Raw genomic sequence first — 18,406 nt, forward strand, 5'->3', positions numbered from 1 at the left:
GCCAAATGAGCTAAGTAATCACAGGGAGATCGGCAGATTGTTAATTCATTTTACACAGATTCAGATGTGCAGAATCCAGGTCAGTTAAAAGTCTCCTTACCCAATTCATTGATGAAAATAGAAAAGATTTTGGTTGTCTAATAAAAAGAAAGTGCCGAGGTCCTCGTCTTATGTTTGAGAATATGTTGGCTCAGCATTGGGAAACTGATTCTCTTGTAGTGCAGTGGATGCCTATGCTCAAAATCCTAACACCGCTCTTTGAAGGAACAAATTCTTTATTCAGAATAAATCCCTACAGTTCAGAAGAATAGTGATATTGTAATAATAAAGAGCCTTTCTTTAGGGAGCCAGATACTTGCTTGGTGCCTTACTTAGATATGGCAGAAGCTAGGGCTTTTGAGTTCCATGACTCCTGGATATAATTATAATTTGCGTGAATAAGCACCCTGGGAGTTAGGTAGGGCATAGCCTGAATGCAGCTCGTGCAACTTCCCTAAAACTATATTCTTTAAAGAGAGTCATGACTCTGAAGATGAATTGTGCAAGGAACAAAGGCTCTTAATATTTATAGAGTTTTTTTTAACTAAGGTTATATATAAGAAGAAATTTTATAAAATGTAAGTTATTATATAATATAATTAATATTAAATACAATAGTCATCTAAGAAATTATCAATAGGTAAGACAGATTAGAGAGAATGAAGACTTCTTAATATTTTACAAATTCCAAACTGGTTAACGTTTTAATTTACTTTAGTCAAGGAATTGCATTGTCAGTTGAAGAAAAATCTAATGTTAGCACAACATGATAACTTTAAGAATCACACTTCCAGTAACAGTAGCTAATAACTGCCAAGATGTTTCTGAAAAGAGAAAGTGCTTATTTTAACAACAAAAACAGCAATTAAGAAGTAAAATTTGGTACATTTCCAGGAAGGAAACATTTCATATTAAAAAGAAAAAAAAAACATACCCTAGCCATTACCATTACTTGTGAAACTTGTTCAGACCACAGTTCATTTCATCTTTTCAGCTTTTGCCTGGCTTTAAATGAGGAATTTCCCCTTTGGGAATCAAAGAGGTTGATTACACCTCTCCCACTAGAATTGTGCAATGCCTTTAAATAGTTCTCCTAAAGTCTGTTTTCCATTATGAATTTCACAATACATTTCCAAACGTACTTTTGGATATTTTGGATATTTTTATCCAAAACACTATTTTCCAGTCTTGTAAACTCTTGATTACTCAAAAGTTTTGGACAGAAAGAGTGTAAGAGTAGTTCCTTTTTTGTAATATTATTTTTTTAAAATAAATTATAAAAATCTGTAGACAGAACCTGACTGCTCACATGAAAGGTTTCTTTAACTTACTTTTTAGTATTATTCTACTTATAAAATCATCAAATGTTGGCATTGGCAATGTCATAGACATCACTAATTGTAACTTCTGTATGCTGAAGGAAAAGGAAATAAAGTCACTTGCCAGTGACCCATAGCGTGTTAGTGGAAGAGCCAAGATTGCAGCTCAGCTGTGTTGACTCCAAGTCTTACGTCCTTTCATTTCACCCTGTTATTAGCCTCACTGCCTTTGGTCCATCTTCCACACTTGTTCTTCCTTGCCCTCCTTTGAGTGACAGCTGGCTCAGACAATGGGATGGGTAATGACTGGGTCAGATGATTGGAAAACTCTGAACTTATAAGAGCGTGTTGCCCACAGAAAGAGACAAGTGCATATGTTACACACAGTGTGATAGTGTCAGAGCAGAGGTGGAGAACATGTACTCTGGGGACACAGAAATGATGACCGATGTGTTTGATACTTCCGTCGCCTTCCTTATGCTATTGTGTTTTTAATTCTTCCTGCTATCTCTTTTCTTTTTCTATGTTTTCTACCTATGTTCTTTGTTTGTTTTCCTCTTTCACTGATTTGGAAGTTATGCCTTCTTTTTCTGTTCATAGTTATGTGTATTTTTTATGTACAAATTTGAAGCTATGTTTTTCTTTCAGTTTTATCATATTGATATATATGAAAAGAAATGAGAACTTCACCTTCTTCCTCTTCCCACCCTTCTCCCAGTTTCTCTTATATTTTAAACCTTTCTTCTTTATATTATGCAAAGAAAATAATAAGAAATAATAAGAAGAAAATAATAATTTTCCTCCTTAGGTCATATGTCTCTCTTTAGAAAAGAGGCTTTATTTTATATTGATTTTCATTTTCACAATTATTTTAGCAACATCCTTAGCAATCAACTATATGTTGCACTAGTTTCTTAATCTCAAGCAATTTATTAACTGCCATTTTCCTCCATATCTTAGTCCTTTATTCTTTTTCAATCCATGAAGTACTTCTTTGTTTCCAGAAGCCACACAAATCCTCAGATGCCTTTGTCGTCCCTCATATTTACCAATAGCTTGATCAGATGTGGAATTTGGGTTCATATATTGTTTTCATGTAGCTATATATCTTATTCCATTTTTTCCCTGCTATTTGTTTTTGCAGAGGAGAAATGAAATGTAAGTTTGATTTTATCATTTGTTAGTGTCTTGTTTTTTCTGCCTGGATGCTTGTAATACTTTTTCTTTATCCTGGGTGTAAATCGATTTTTATAAATTTTGCCTGGAACTTGATGAGTTTTTTGCTCTGAAGCTTCAAGCAAGAAATATATTCTTGCATTAATATCACAACTATTCTCCTAGGTTTACTCAATTCTAGTGTTCTGGAATTTTATTGCTTCTTTTTATTTCCTCCAATGACAATTTTAATTTTGATGTTAAAATTTATATTTTCTTTTCCATCTGTGTGTTTATCTTAATCATTTTCCCTTATAGTGGCTGACTTCTATTTAAATAAGACCATGTTGTCTTGCATCTTCTTGAGGATCTGTATAAATATTTACCAAGCTTTTCACATAAAGAAATATTCAGTATTATGAGTAATTCAGTATTTAATAATATGATACTTTGATGTAATACTCCCTTTCTGTCTGCTAAAGTATTTATCAAATATCATTGTAATTATTTTAAAAATGTTTCTCTTTTTCTGTGTCACAGATCTATCCAATTCTAGAATTTTGTACTACATATCAGGAGAAAATGTTATCTTCTGTTTATAAATATAATCAAGAATTTTAGAAGCATGGATATGTTTTCTAATAATTATATTGTATTATGAATCTTATCCCTCAGTAATGGTCATTTATATTTTTAGCATATTAAAACAAGGACTTTAGCATTTAAGAGACCTGGGTTTCAGACAGAGCATATGCAGTAGTAAAGAACATGGCCTCTGGATCCAAATTATCTGGCTTCAAATCCCAGCTTTGCCACTTACTGTGTAACTTTGGCAGGTTATTTAACCTCTTAGTGCCTTAGTTTTCTCATCTATAAAATGAGATTAATAATATTAGTTACTTCATAGGTCATTAAGGAGATTTAAAAAATAATATTTATAAAATATGTAGAACAGTCCCTGGGACATAGTAAATGCTATATAAAATTAGCTTTAAATTCTAACTCTAACCTTCCTCTCAATTTTATTGTAAATCTAAAAAAAAAAGTCTCTTTTTAAAAGAGCCTATCTATCCAGAAGTAGGCCTTAAATAAAGACAACAGGAAGCGGAAGAGAGTCTGCTACCATTTCAAAATATTTGATTTGCTAATTAAGAGCAAGGAAAAATGTAATTTTCCTTGCTCTTAATTGTAGCTTTTTCATCTACTGAGTAACTTTAGTCAAGTCATCAAATGTCTCTAAGCCTCTATTTTCTCATCTTTAAAATGGACATAATACATATAAATTAATGCGTATACTAATAACAATATTAATAATTCTTAATATTATTAAAACAGGATTATATACTTTATATAAAATGTCATCACATACATGCACATTACTTGGTTGCTATTGTTTTTATATAATCATATGCATGCTTGACTATGCTACATTTAATTGACTTAACTGAGCACCACAAGTCCCTTTATTCCAGTTTCTCTATTGAATCCTTAATTTTGGGTTATTTTACAGATCTATAACTCCACAGAGAGTAAATTATAAATTCAAATCACATAGTCAATGCAGAGGAAGGCTGTGAAGCAAGGTCGATTAGATCCTGCTTTTAATCTTTTTTTTTTTCCTTGAACCTGAGAAAAGCGGGATCTTAATTCTTGTTTCTTCCGTTTCCTGTTAGTTGAATCATTTCCCTCAGGCCCTTCACTTTCTCCTCCTTTGTCAAGTGCTTTGAACAGACACTGTTCAAAAGTGCTATTTGCATATCTACAGTTGTTCTCTACTGGGAGAGGGTCCTGGGGATTCGGTGGGAGAGGTCCTGCCCAGGTGGAGGAGGGGACAATAGAATATAGAACATACCATATTTATCAAGATTTTTTTATGCATCCAATATCATTGATTCCTTTTAGTTCCTTAACCTGCATTGCTATTTTGAGTTTTCCCATAAAAAGTCCAGACATATCATTGCTGTGTCGTGTTGTAATTGTAACTAATTGTGGGACATAAGAGGCCATTTCATAACCTGCAAATAACAAACTACATCCCTCTTTGACCAAACTTGGTTTCTGTCCTCGCTTGAATTATACTGTTCTTTCCTATGAAAAGCTATTGTTTGTTTTTTTCCCCTGTAATTACTCTCAAAAATGTTAACTGTCAATTGATATATACCACTTAAAATGGACTTCTCTGGCCTCGCCACAGCTTGCCCACCAGGGACATACAAACCAGAAGGTACGCCAGGAGGAATCAGCACTTGCCTTTCATGTCCTGATGAAAATCACACCTCTCCACCTGGAAGTACGTCCCCTGAAGACTGTGTCTGCAAGGAGGGCTACCGGGCATCTGGCCAGACCTGCGAAGGTAAGTCTCCCCACATTGGCAAATAGAAAATATAAAAGTGGATCTCTTCAAGGGAGATGATGCTGGCACTTCCATCTACTTCATTTAAAATGACTGTTAGTATTCATTTCTCTAATCACATTTGCGAGGAAGTCTTTGCTTTTACAGAGTAGCATTTCTTACCGCTGCACACACATCTTGCTCTGGAGAAAGGGGATCTGAGACCACAGCAGTAATATAACTATGAAACCAGAAAGATTCAGTTGGGAAAGATCTAAAATGGATCTAAGGAAGAAAAGGCACAAATCTAATAAGTTTTGAGTAACAAAGGAGCTAGTTTGGGGCCTTGATGATAGTTGAATTATTTAAAATACATTTTTATAAGTAAAGTGTCAATGTTATTCATATCAAAAAATTAAAAGTTTTAATTAGCCTGTAACATGTACAAGAAACTGTGGCTCTTGGGATTTGTGGCAGATGCACTTCGCTGGTCTTACTCATTTTTTTTTTTTATTTCATGCTGCTGTAAGGAGGAAAATAGCTAATAACATGAAGGTCAAGAACTAGAAAATCTTGTATCTACATAGATATTAAAATAAAAAAGCATAAAAAACAATAGTCTTTTTAAAATTTAAGTGGAAGCAAATACCTAATAGAAGTGAGATGTTTCTTCATCCAAATACGCACTTAGAAATTCAAATATAGCAAATGGGAATGCTGTGGGTAATTTAGCCATGTCATAAAATGTCCTCTTAAACCACACACACAAAAAAAATGGAGTGAGGTGGATGCTTCATAGACAAAGGCTAACTTTGCTTTTTAATTTTGTTTTGTATATGTTAAGTCATCCACTGCCCTGCCCTGAAGCCTCCTGAAAATGGTTACTTTATCCAAAACACTTGTAACAACCACTTCAATGCAGCCTGTGGGGTCCGATGTCACCCTGGATTTGACCTTGTGGGAAGTAGCATCCTCTTGTGTCTACCCAATGGTTTGTGGTCCGGTTCAGGGAGCTCCTGCAGAGGTATGCAAACTGCCAGTTCACATTGTTTATTGATTGTCTTGCTGGATATCCTTGACTTAAACTCTAATTGACCGGTAAGTTCTTTGTTTCTTTTGATTTTCATAGACCACGGACCACAGACAGAGAAAAAATTTTAGGAAGTTTGAAGTCAGAACTATTTAGTTCAATTGACCACATCATCATAAACTATGCCCTTTATATTTCTTTCTATGAACAAGCAAAGGAAGGGCCTGCCTGGGAAGGAAATGGGCAGGTTACCCCAAACCTCAGATTTTAAGCAGCCAAGACTGGGTGCCAAGGGAAGTTTGGGAATGGTCAGAATGAGGGCCTTTATCGCCATTATGATTGTAGGACTTAGGGAACCACACCAGTATCCTGCAACAGGAGCCGTTAGCCAACTTATCCATCTCCAGCCTTCACTTGGAACAGCCAGCATGCTGGAGAAAGTGGGAATTTGCCAAAGTGAAATCTCAAAGAGCCTAGTCAGGCCAGTAGAAAAGGGGACAATACCTTGTGTAGAACCTAAGGCTGCCACATCAGATACAGAGAAACAAACAGAATGGTGAGTCAGTTCACTTCCACTCTTGGTATCTCCATGACTCACTTTCTTACTTCTTAAAACTATTGCGCAGGCAACTTCTTAAGGTTTCAAAAGTAGGGTTGGAAGAGAGAGCTATCTAAGAAAACGTAGGAGCAGAACAAGGGAAAGACCTGAGAATCCCTGCCCATGTGACTTCTGAATACAATATTCACCCTCCACCTAGGTGAAATACAGGATACCCAGTTAAATAGGAATTTTAGATAAACAGCATATATATATATATATATTTTTTTTTGGTGTAAGTCCCATATAAGACTTTGGACCTACTTATACTAAAAATTATTTGTTGATTTTCTGAAATTCATATTTAACTGAATATCCTAATTTGTCTGTGTTTTTTTTATGTTTGTTTTGTTTTTATATTTTTGCTAACTCTGGCAACATTACCCTCACCACGCCTGGATCCCAGGCATCCTGTAGCATACACTTTGTTGATTTTGATGGCTCCAAAATCCCACATCACCCAGCTCACTGGAGTAATATGAGAAGTTCTGTCTTCTAGTCTTCTCTTGACAACTACACCCATTAGGGAAGCCCACTTACACCACCCCAAGGTCCTATGTGAACTCCAGGAGACCTCCACTGTTTATATTTATCAGCTACCAATACTCTTCATGTGAATATACATGTGCGAATATACATCCATAAATGTGAATTTGCCTAAGTCATGACCTACTTCAGATTCTTATCTATATCTACTGAAAGGAAAGGAATAAAAGAAGAGAATCAGCAAATTGAACAAAGAAAAGGGGAAAGATGGAATTACTGAGATTAAAAGGAAATTACATTGCTAAAATAAGACCAGAATCCCAAGAAATGGGAGAAACCTGAGAACAGAAATACTACTTCGAGGGAAAAAAAAAATTGCTGACACAATGAATAGACTTAATTAAGAGCCAAATTCATAAGTTAGAAAATCCATCTATGAAATTCTCTGAAAATAGAGCAAAATTTCAAAGATTGAAAAAATTATGAAAGGCTGAAGTGGCATGAGAGTAGTCACAGGAAATAGATTCTTCTATTAGAAATCTAGAGAGAGAATAGAATAGAAGAAAAACACTAGTAGAACATCAAAGAAAATATCCCAAGCTGAAATCTTGGGAATATACACAACTGAAATGTTTGATATTTAAAATCACTTGCTGTGCGCCAGAAAACAATTTTTGAAAACAGATCCAGGTCTGGAAATAATCTTAGTGAAATTTCCGAATGCCCTAGAAAACTAGAAAATGTTGCCTGTTTCACACTTAGAAATAAACGTTACCTACAAAGGAAAGAGAATCGGACTAGCTTTGAGCCCTTTATTAGCATTCTCAATATTAGAAGACAAAAGTATGTTTCCAGGGTTCTGAAAGAAAAGAATTTTACCTTAGATGTCTAAACTCAGACAAGCTACTCTTTATGTGGGAAGGTGAAAGAGACATTTTTAGTCATGTGATCTCAAATGGTAAGAAGCCACATTCCATTTCTGAAAAAATTAATCATAGAAAACTTCTTAGAAATATTCCTGTACAGTTAACAGTTAAAAGTTCTGTGTAAAACTTCTGCTCCTTCTTCCAAATAGCTTGTGGTGGGGGTTGGAAAACACTGCATTTTAACTTTCTACTTTCTGGCCTTCCAAAGAGAGTAAGAAAAGCAGGTAGACAACCCCTTTAGGATAAGGTCTGGCCCCACATCTTCATCCTCCACAGTCCATATCCTGAGTTTCTTGTCCCACATTAGAAATGGTCCTGTCCTTTCAGGAAGCCATCTCTTTGCAAGCCATCCCTTTGTTCCAACAGCCTTGACTGTTCAATCATTCTGCCTTTGCTTTTGATCCCAGTACATAAACCCTCTCCTGTCACCATCTTCCTCAATTTGAGGGGAAGACGTTTAAACCCTGTATGTGCATCCACAGAACTGCCCTCCCCTCATTCCAGCCCTTTTGCTCTGTGTGTCAGGGTCAGTCAGGGAAGCACAAGGAAACTCACCATGTTATGTCAGAGGATAAGGAACTTATTTAAGGAATCAGACCTTACGCGATTTTGGAAGGAGCTGGGAAATGGAAGGTCTAGAAGAGAAGCTGGAGCATCAGAGGGGTTAACTGCCAACTCAGTCTGAGAAACCAAGCCCACCCAGCTGCTGAAATGGAACCACACAAGAAAAATATGTCGAGAGGTCTTAGAGATGCTTCGCCTCTCTGTAATCATGCCCCGATGCTCTATAGCCAAGAATCCATCAGTGAACTTGGGGCCACCTTTAGTCAACAGGGTCAGAAGTCAGGATGTGCAATGGAAGTGAGCAAAGACAATGTGCGACCCACTAGATGTGTCTGCATTTGTCCATCACTGAATCTAACACAATGGCCCCTGCTTCCCTTCTGCCTTCCAAATCTAGTGCAAGTTCTTCTTTTGACCAACCCTAGCCTGGTCCACGATTAAGGGACTCTGACAGTGTGTTTCTCAACTTAGCCAACTTTTTGTAATACAAACCACCCCACTTACTTATTTTTCTTGTCTATCACCTCTGCTGGACTGTGAGTTCATTATGAGCACAGAATGTCCTTTTCCCACTCAATCCTTCATGACACCTCTGGTGAATGGTTGAAATTTGAATTGAACAACTACATATATTGTTAGGGACATTGATAAATAGGTACATTGATGGTCTGCTTCTGTCAATTCCCATTATGCATTTGCATTTTTTAAAAGCAAGTTCTCTTTTACATTATATCAGTCGATATCCTATTATTAAATAAAATAACTGACTAAAGGAGGAGAGATGCTACAGGACCATGGATCCTTTCAATTTTATCCCCAAAAGCTACTGCCTAACTTACCAGTTTACAAAGTTGCCCTAAAGATACTTCCTTACTCAAACTCTTCTTCTGGTTCATCATTTGTAGATTTAGCTACTTGAGGTATTTTTCTATGAAACAATGCTGTATTTCATTAATTTTAAAACATTTTCCCCCACATTTTAACATCTCTAAAACTGAGACACACCTTAACATCAGTGGCATTAAATCCTTTCATAGATATTGTTGTTTCTTTCTTGGTGGCTCATAAAATAATGGTATGTCTTAGAACTGGGGCATCTGAAATTCAATGAAAAATGGCAATTGTGTAGGGGTTCACTTCTGTTTCAGGGTGGGGAATATGGAGAGAGTAATATTTTACAGGTCTAATTTAAATCTAATTATAAGGACAAGGAATAATTGTAGTTATATTTTTCTTGAAAATCTTTCTAAAATTGAGATCAAAATGATGAAAGACCAGTGTAAAATATATAACCTTTTACAAATTTCATGCTACAACATTAATGTTTTGTAGTGTTAAATAATTAATAGGCTTGATTATCATTCCTCATGTGTACACCTCATAGTGGACTTTTAAAATTTTATCTGAGTTATGCATTTCTTTCTAAACTAGTAAGGATTCCTTTGTGGTTTCTCAGTGATAACTAGCCATACCACAACATCACAGTAAATTAAATTTTGTGATAGTATTTTTCCCAAGAAAAAAGTTCAAACACTGAGAATCCTACATTTAACATCAGATTTATTTTATTTTCAGTGTAGATACTACCATAATTTGGAGATGGACAGGAAGTGTGTGTTTGGAGAAAAATCTAATTAGTCTTGGAACCAGAACAGGTTATTACACCATCTACTACATAGTAGATTGTTCTCTAAAAGACTAAATTGCTGCTTTCTAAAAAGACTAAATAAATATTTAAGGATTGTTTTAACATGAATGTAAGCCAAGAAGCCTTTATTGCATAGTTTGTCAGCTTGTTGAAATAAAAAGTTTTTACAAGTTGAAACTAATAAACAAGCATATTCCTATTAAAATGATAATAAATGATCTTTCTTGATTGAAAAGCAGTATAAAATGTTTAAGACTAAATAGGAATTATCACATCCTTTGTTTTCCTGAGGAACAATAGAAATTTATTAAAACTAACATTTGCAAAGCAATATAATTTGCATATATGTGAACATCAACTCTAATTTACTGTCAGTCCTCTTGAGAGATGTCGTAAATCATTTTGTCTCAAGTTGGAAAGTCAGAGTAATTCAAGCAGTCTGTTGAATCTGAAAGCAGTTATTTAATATGGTTTTTTAGATTCTATACATCTTGATCATAGGAATTTATCTTATTCACCTTTTAATCCCACCTCACACCTGGCATTGTGCTACACATGATGGACATACTCAATGAAAGTCAAAATGTGGAAGGCAAAGTATTTCCACGTCCTCGATGTACACATTTGATAAAAATTCTACTTATATGATGGACACAGTCAATAAAAATCAAATGCAGAAGGCAAACTATTTCCGCTCAGTTGTCGTTAGTAGTTGACTTTGATCCAGATTATCCCAGGGATTGAAGGGTAGTGTTTCTTGCTTAACCTTAATCTAATTCTTACATTTTCTCTAAGGAGTAATCAATCCTAAACATATATTTAATGCATTCAATATTTATGCCCATATAATATCATTTCACAATATATTCTACCTAACAATGACTTTGGTTGAATATGCACTGAATATTTTGCCTCAACTTCCTTTCCTATTAGTTTAAAGTTAAGCTTTCATCATAAATAAGTATGCTTGATATGAAAAATTGGCAAATGCAGACAAGTAGAAGAGAGAAAAATACATCTTACCCAGAGTTCCAACAAAATTCTTTTTTTTATTATTATTTTTTTTTTTACGGTGACATTGGTTAACAAAATTCAATAAGTTTCAGCTGTATACTTTAGCAGTAGAGCATATATATGTTTACACTGTGTTCATCTCCCATAGTTAGATTTCTTTCTGTCACCACATATTTGACCCCCTTTACCCTGCCTACCTCTTCCCTACCCCTCCCTCCCACCTTCTGGTAACCACTAGTTTATTGTCCATGTCCAAGAGTCTCTTGTTTGTTTGTCCTGTTCATTTATTTGTTGCTTTTAGGTTTATATCCCACATATAAGTGATATTATGTGATTTTCAACTTTTTCTGTCTGGCTTATTTCACTTAGCATGATTATCTCAAAGTCCATGTTGTTGCAAATGACAATATTTCATCTCTTCTTATGGCTGAGTAATATTCCATTATATATATATATATATATATATATATATATATATATATATATATACACACACACATATATATACACAGCTACTTTATCCAACAAAATTCTTGAGTCCAAATGATTTTACTCCAAAATTTGTAGAGATTTTTATGCTGTCTTCTGGCCTTTCTTTAGTGTTGCAGTAGTTCTGTCTGAGAGCTAACTGAACTTTGTTCTTAGGTAGGGGTTTTTGCTTTTTGTACAATGCCTGATGTTTGTAGGGTTATATCTGTAAGCTATTGAAATGATTATATATGCCCATCCTTTGGCATATTCAACAGGAATCCTCTCCATATCTCTGTTTATGGCAGGCATACACATGCCATCTGACTGAAAGCATGAATTTTCATGGGTTCTTACTTTACCTTTCCCTCCCTACTCTTCAATTGCCACTCCTTCCCCTGCACTCTCCTTTCCCCCACTTTATTCCTCTTCTCCCTTCCCCTTTCTTTCTACCTACCTTTCCCCTCCACTTCTCTTTCTTCTTCCCTCTCTTTATTTCTCCCCCTTTCCTTTCTCCTTTACTCTCCTCCCTCCTTTCCCTAATTGGAAATCTTGATTGGAGCAGGTCTAAGTTAGAACTGAAGGAAGAGAAGAAAGAATATAAACTTGTTAGAGATGATTTCACCTAAAAAAAAAAAAAAAGAAAAAAGAAAAAAGAACACACAATAGATTGGAAGCTCCAGTAGGGTATAGACATTACTGGAGTGGAAGCTCTTAAGGCAGTAATCTGGAAGAGAGAAGGTTGTTGTCAGAGTGGGTGCCTGGTGATGGCTAGGTCTAGTGGATAATGCAATGGAAGGGAGCTGAGATGGGGTGAAGGATTTGGTCATTGGGGAAGAGGAGATGAAGAATATGACTACAGGATACTGGAATGATCATCTACGTAGATCACGAAATCACCAACTCTATGTGTGACAGGGGAGAATGGAGGGGAATGAACAAATGGGAATAAGCTCTTTAAAGAATGAGAAGTGGCCCAGAGGTCAGCAGACAATGAGGTGGAGGGAGGTGTTGGGTATGTAATGTGATACTCTGAGGGAGCTGAAGGGAAGAAGGGAAACAATTGTCTGAGAAAGCAGTGAGGAGCAAAGAAGATACCTCTCTCACTTCCAAGCTCTGACTGTAAGAGACAATAATATTTTGATTGAGATAAGAAAACGAAAGAAAAATTTGAAGGAGTTTAGAATATGAGGGGGATTTATTGAATTCTGATTGTGTATTCTGGAGAGCAAGTGCAAGAGTTTGCATCAGAGCTGCATGGGGATGACCCTGGTAGACGAGGAATGACTGGAGCATTGGGCTTCCTAGGAGATTGTCATGAACAGGAATACAGGGTGTCATGGAAGTAACTGACATGGACTTGAAGGCACATGGGATTTTGGTGGGCAGTGAGGGAATCTTTCCGGGAGAAGTCAGAGCAGACTTAGGAACCTGCAGAAGCAGGAGCAGCTCGAGTGTGCCCTTTTGTAGCTTCTCTAATATAATGTCGAGACTGGAGAGTTAGAAGTGGCAGCACTGGACATTCCATGGCACTTGTAGTGCTTTTGGTGTGGAGGCTAAGCAGGGCTTGGGGGCATTTCCCTCATCTGGGGCTAAGTAAATACTCTTCTGGCTGCTCTCTTGTGGTGGTTTCCAAGCTTCCAGAGAAGGAAAATGTGTCACCAGTTGTACCTGCTCACCTCTCAGATAAGGGAAATATCTGATCCTTGGTCACACGCTCTACCTCTGAGCAGGGTTGGAGCACACAAGTCTCACCTGCTGAAAAGGGCAGAGATGTCCCTTGAACATTAACAAAGGGAAAATGAGCGGATGCTGGACAGAGGGAATTAGGAATTGGATATAGTTGCTGGTATCAAAGAGCCAAAGAACGATATCTTAAGTAATTAAGAGCTTACTTTTCCCTAATCTAAAAGAAAGACAGAAGTGAGTAATCCAAAGCTAGTTTGATAGCTCCCCTGTCATCAGAGACCTAAGCTTATTTTACTTTTTTGCTGTACCATCTTAGTACATGATACTTGTCCTATGGTATCCTACACTTATACTGTAATATGCTGGGGGTACTGTCCCAGCATATTACAGTATTTCAGTACAAAGGGGAAGGCAAACAAAGTACTCTCGACTGAGACAGTCCCCATTAAAAAGCTTTTGCAGAAGTCCCACACAACTTCAGCTAATATCTCATTGACTGTCATTCATTGTGATGGATGTGGGGAGTTATCTCCTGGCTGTGCATATTACTATGCTGAATAAAATTGGGAAGAGTAGTTACTGGGTGGGCAACAAACACTCTCTGCCACAGCAGCAAATTCAAATAAAATGATGGTAATGCCTAAGTCAAAGTTAGCATCATGAACTAGTTTAGTGTCTGGGAAGAAAAAAGTGAAAGAGCTAAAAGGACCAGAATTGTGGTCAGAAAATAAAATACTGAGATTTAAGATTGCAGGGGTTGGGCAGCTTCGCAGAGGCTGAGGCTATTTAAAAGGCCCAGGATATGCCCATGAGATCTTAGAATCGAATTGATCATGAACCAGAAGTCTCTGTCCTAGAAAAGACCCTGCCTTTTGTTGGAACATAGCCTGGAAAATCACAGCAAAGACCCAGGCGAGGGCTGCACATGCCTCTCTTCATCAAGCACACCCCAATTTACAGGCATCATCATCCATTTAGGGCCAGACTCCTTAAACAGTTTAAGTTTTCAACCTATGGATAGATGGCTGAACACATTGATATTGCTTGGCCAATGCATTTGATAAAACACAGACTTTTAATTGTGGTATTAACTAAACAAATAGTGGTGTGTTATATACTGATTGCCATTTTAAGAAAAGGAGATTTTCTTGCTGGCAATGTGTCAGCATTGTTAAACTTATAATTATTATTTTTGTCCTTATTCAGTAAAATGTGACCCAATCGTTTTCATTTTATATAGTAAGGACATGCCCTCATCTCCGTCAGCCCAAACATGGCCACCTCAGCTGTTCTACGAGAGAAATGTCCTACAGGACAACATGTTTGGTTACCTGTGATGAAGGGTACAGACTAGAAGGAAATGCTAAGCTTACCTGCCAAGGAAATGCCCAGTGGGATGTTCTAGAACCCCGATGTGTGGGTAAGTTCCTGGAAAGTATGGTCCCTTTGATGATTCATTTTTCTTGCTTTCTGATTTTTCTGGTTTTCTGTGAAGACCTAGAACTAAAAATTGATTCATAATGAATATACAAATCCATATATACAGATGCATGGAGGTATAGGTATATAAATAAATATGTTGTTTTGTTCCTCTCCACTGATAAAAAGGCTTCTATACCAGAATACAGTTTTTTAAGTCACTAAAATGTGCAGCTTTAAATGGTAATGCCTTTTTTAAACTGGGGCAATTATTTTTTTTTTAATTAGGATATATTTTTTTAATGCTGTATACTTCTCTTGTTTTGTTAAACACAGTTTACTTTTACCTTGTTGACAAAAGGATAAAAATATGAACTAGTGAATCTTAAGATAAACTCTAAAATTATTTTTCATCGGATTTTCTGCTTTATCCTTCACTGAGAGTTGTGGCATCTTACTACTAAAAAGGGGTCCAGAATGAATAAATTCAGCAGCTTTTCCAATTTGCTGCTTTTTATACACTATTGATAAAAATGACAATGATAATAATGATATGATGGTGATAACTACTATTCAGGGATATCTTACTATGTATCTAATACAGTATACTTGGGAGCATTGGTAGGTATGTAATGAAATAATTAACTTCCAAAAAAAGAAAAAGAAGAACTGAATGTATGGAATAAATTGAGATGGGCCAGGACCCAAAGTGGGAAAACTAGGTACTATAAATATGTCAGTTCCTGCCAAATTGATTTACAGCTTTATTCTAGTATAATCCAGTATCGGACCCATGGGTGATGAGAAGGGACGGTGTCACCAGGAAGGATGTTGGGCTGACCAGGGGATGCATTACCAGTCCAAGAGTTAACCCTCACTGAGCAAGCTCAGAAAAACTGATATTATCATACTGAGTAGAGATTAATCTCCCTGGGACAGGAGAGTGAAATTTACTATTAAACAAAGATTCAGTTTATTAACAATGAGATACCTACTGTTGTGTGTACTAAAAGGCGTTGGCCTGACAAGCATTGTCAGTATTTTTCTTGGGTAAAGAGACTCTGTGGAATTTGGAATTCGTGGGAATACAAATAACGTTCTCTCATTTCCGTATAACAGAGCGCCAGTGCTCCACCTTTCAGAAGCCCAAAGGTGTCACCATATCCCCCGCAACCTGTGGCAGGCAGCCAGCCAAACCTGGGACGATCTGTCAGCTAAGTTGCCGCCAAGGATTCATTTTATCTGGAGTGAGAGAAGAAATGAGATGTACCACCTCTGGAAAATGGAGCACCAAAGTTCAGACAGCTGTTTGTAAAGGTAGGTCTTGTACATTAGTCAGGTTACAAATCAAATTTCCATGTAATGACTGTTGATACATTTCAGGACTATCCCCTCTTGCAACTTTTGTTGCAACCCGTGATAAATTGGTAGGTGTTGCTCCAATATACTCTATGAGGATTTCTTTTTCAAAATGGTAGATTTACAAAATCCAGTTACAATATGCCAGGCAATGACAGAAGAAATATAATGTTAGATCAGGACAATCTTAGAGCTGGAAATGATGTAAGTTTTTTATGAGGAGATGAAAATCTTTGAGGAATTTCTGGCCCATGTAAAGCAGATGAGACTAAATCAATTTAAAAGAAAGTTAACAGTTCTTTGAAACCTGCATCCCTTATTCACAGAACATTTCCATCTTCCTGGCAGCAAGAACGGACTGCTATAAAAAAGCAGGTATTAAAAACAAAAGTTCTTATAGTGAAATACCATAAATATGTTAGAGAAGGGCAAAAAAATGGAACAGATGTTGTTCAAAACAATATTAGTGATCTGAAGAACCAAACTGAGAGTTCCTTCATAATGGAGCACTGATAAAGAACTTCCAACCAAACAAAACGAAAAGATGGCGGTTAAAAATCCCAACAATTGGGGCTTCTATTGAGAAGCCCCGATGTTCATTTAATAAAGGGTTCCAGAAGGAGAGAGAAGAGGGAGTGGAGGAGAATTTTCCTATCAGTAGAAGTAATTTTTCCTGAGCCACAGAAGGGCTTGAACCTTTAGATCAAAAATACCCCTTAGGATCAGGCAGGCCTGTTTTCACTACTGCTGGTGAAGTCCAGAATTAAGGACAAAATGTTAGATAAGTTTTCAGAGAGAAAAGAGAAATTGCACAGGAGGAACAGGAATCAGAACCATGTTATATTTCTCTTTTCCAACTCTAAAAGCAAGAAGGAAATGTGGCGATGTCCGCAGAATACAGAGAGAAAATAGATGTAAACTTTAAATCCCAAATCTGGTCTAGCTATTATTATTCAAATGTGAAGGAAAAACCAAATACTTTTTCAAATTTTCAGAATCAATATGATAATACATCTTTGTTGGGGAGAATTGTTAAGTATAAGCCTCTCTGAGGAAAAAAAAAAAGATAAATAAAAACAAATTAAATCAATTCAGATATATGTATTCTACTGCAAGTTACAGAAGACCTAATTTAAGGTAGCTTAAAATAAGGGGATTTGTTATATAATAAGAACTTAGCTCCACAGTAACTAACGTGGGTATGTGTAATGTTACCACATCTGATTCAGTGTCTATACTGCAAAGTTTCACACCGCAAAAAAATATCATTGACTTTAATTTGTTGTTTGTTTTGACAGTATCTTTTAGCACCACTAATTAATTCAATTTGACAGCCCTGTTCTAAAGTGTAGTTCCTTCCTCCCACAGTCAACATTCATTTTTTTTTCTGTTTTTCTTTTTTAATTTCACTCAAAAAATATTTATCAAGCTTTTATTACATGCCAGATACTATATGGTATAATGGGACAAGAAATATCCTGGCTTTTAAAGAGCTTCAATTCTATTGAGGGTAAAAATTTTATTTCAAAATGGTGTGTTGAGTTTAATGGTTAAGAAGGACAGAGAACTGTGGGATCTTGGGGAGTGAGCACCTGAAATGGACCAAGAGAGTCAGAGAGAGCTTCTTGAGGTGCTTGTGTCTATGCTGAGAATTACAGGACAAATAGTGGTTACCTAGGGAGCGGGGAAAGAGGGTGTCGATTCAGGCAAATAAAAGAACATTGGCAAAGGGTCAAGGAAGACCATGGAGCTTTCATGGGACTGAGAATATTCGATGTGGAGAGTGAGTTCCGGTGGGGGATCTGTAAGAGATAAGACGAAGTCGGTAGGTACTGGTTCATGAAGGTCTTCATAAGCCAGGCTGAGATAAATTATCCTGAAGGCAGTTGTGTATTCCAAATCAGTCAAGAATTGGGATATAAAAGATGAGTCACAAAGTGTTAATATGCTTTTATCTCATTCTTAAATGACTTAGAATTATTCATCAGTGTATTAATTGACTTGTGTATTTTCTGAATCAGACGTGGAGGCTCCTCAAATCCACTGTCCTGAGGACATAGAAGCTAAGACTCAGGAACAGCAAGACTCCGCTAATATCACCTGGCAAATCCCAACAGCTAAAGATAACTCTGGGGAAAAGGTGAGATTCATGCAAATATTTGCATTCTTTTTCAAATGGATTCTAAATACACGGCAAATATGTACGATATTGAAGATTTACTAATACTCTAATGATGGAACTCATTTTATGTATACTAATAAATATGAGTGCCTCATTTGTTTAGAAGAATGATCAGCCTTGAGTTTTTAATTAGGAATTTTAAAATACAAAGAAAAAGACAAATGTATTTGACTACAAA

The 18,406-nt window shown here is 36.3% G+C and overlaps 1 protein-coding gene across 1 annotated transcript in view; it reads left to right on the forward strand.

Moving 5' to 3' along the window:
• SVEP1 (sushi, von Willebrand factor type A, EGF and pentraxin domain containing 1) overlaps positions 1 to 18,406 on the forward strand; it is a 136,483-nt gene that overhangs the window by 38,739 nt on the left and 79,338 nt on the right. The window contains exons 4-8 of the mRNA XM_016130010.2: positions 4,708 to 4,866; positions 5,690 to 5,869; positions 14,509 to 14,688; positions 15,807 to 16,004; positions 18,068 to 18,186. Coding sequence (XP_015985496.2) covers positions 4,708 to 4,866; positions 5,690 to 5,869; positions 14,509 to 14,688; positions 15,807 to 16,004; positions 18,068 to 18,186 — 836 coding nt within the window. The remainder of the gene's footprint in view (positions 1 to 4,707; positions 4,867 to 5,689; positions 5,870 to 14,508; positions 14,689 to 15,806; positions 16,005 to 18,067; positions 18,187 to 18,406) is intronic.

Source organism: Rousettus aegyptiacus, unplaced genomic scaffold (assembly GCF_014176215.1).
Source record: "Rousettus aegyptiacus isolate mRouAeg1 unplaced genomic scaffold, mRouAeg1.p scaffold_m13_p_3, whole genome shotgun sequence".
Classification (NCBI taxonomy): domain Eukaryota; kingdom Metazoa; phylum Chordata; class Mammalia; order Chiroptera; family Pteropodidae; genus Rousettus; species Rousettus aegyptiacus.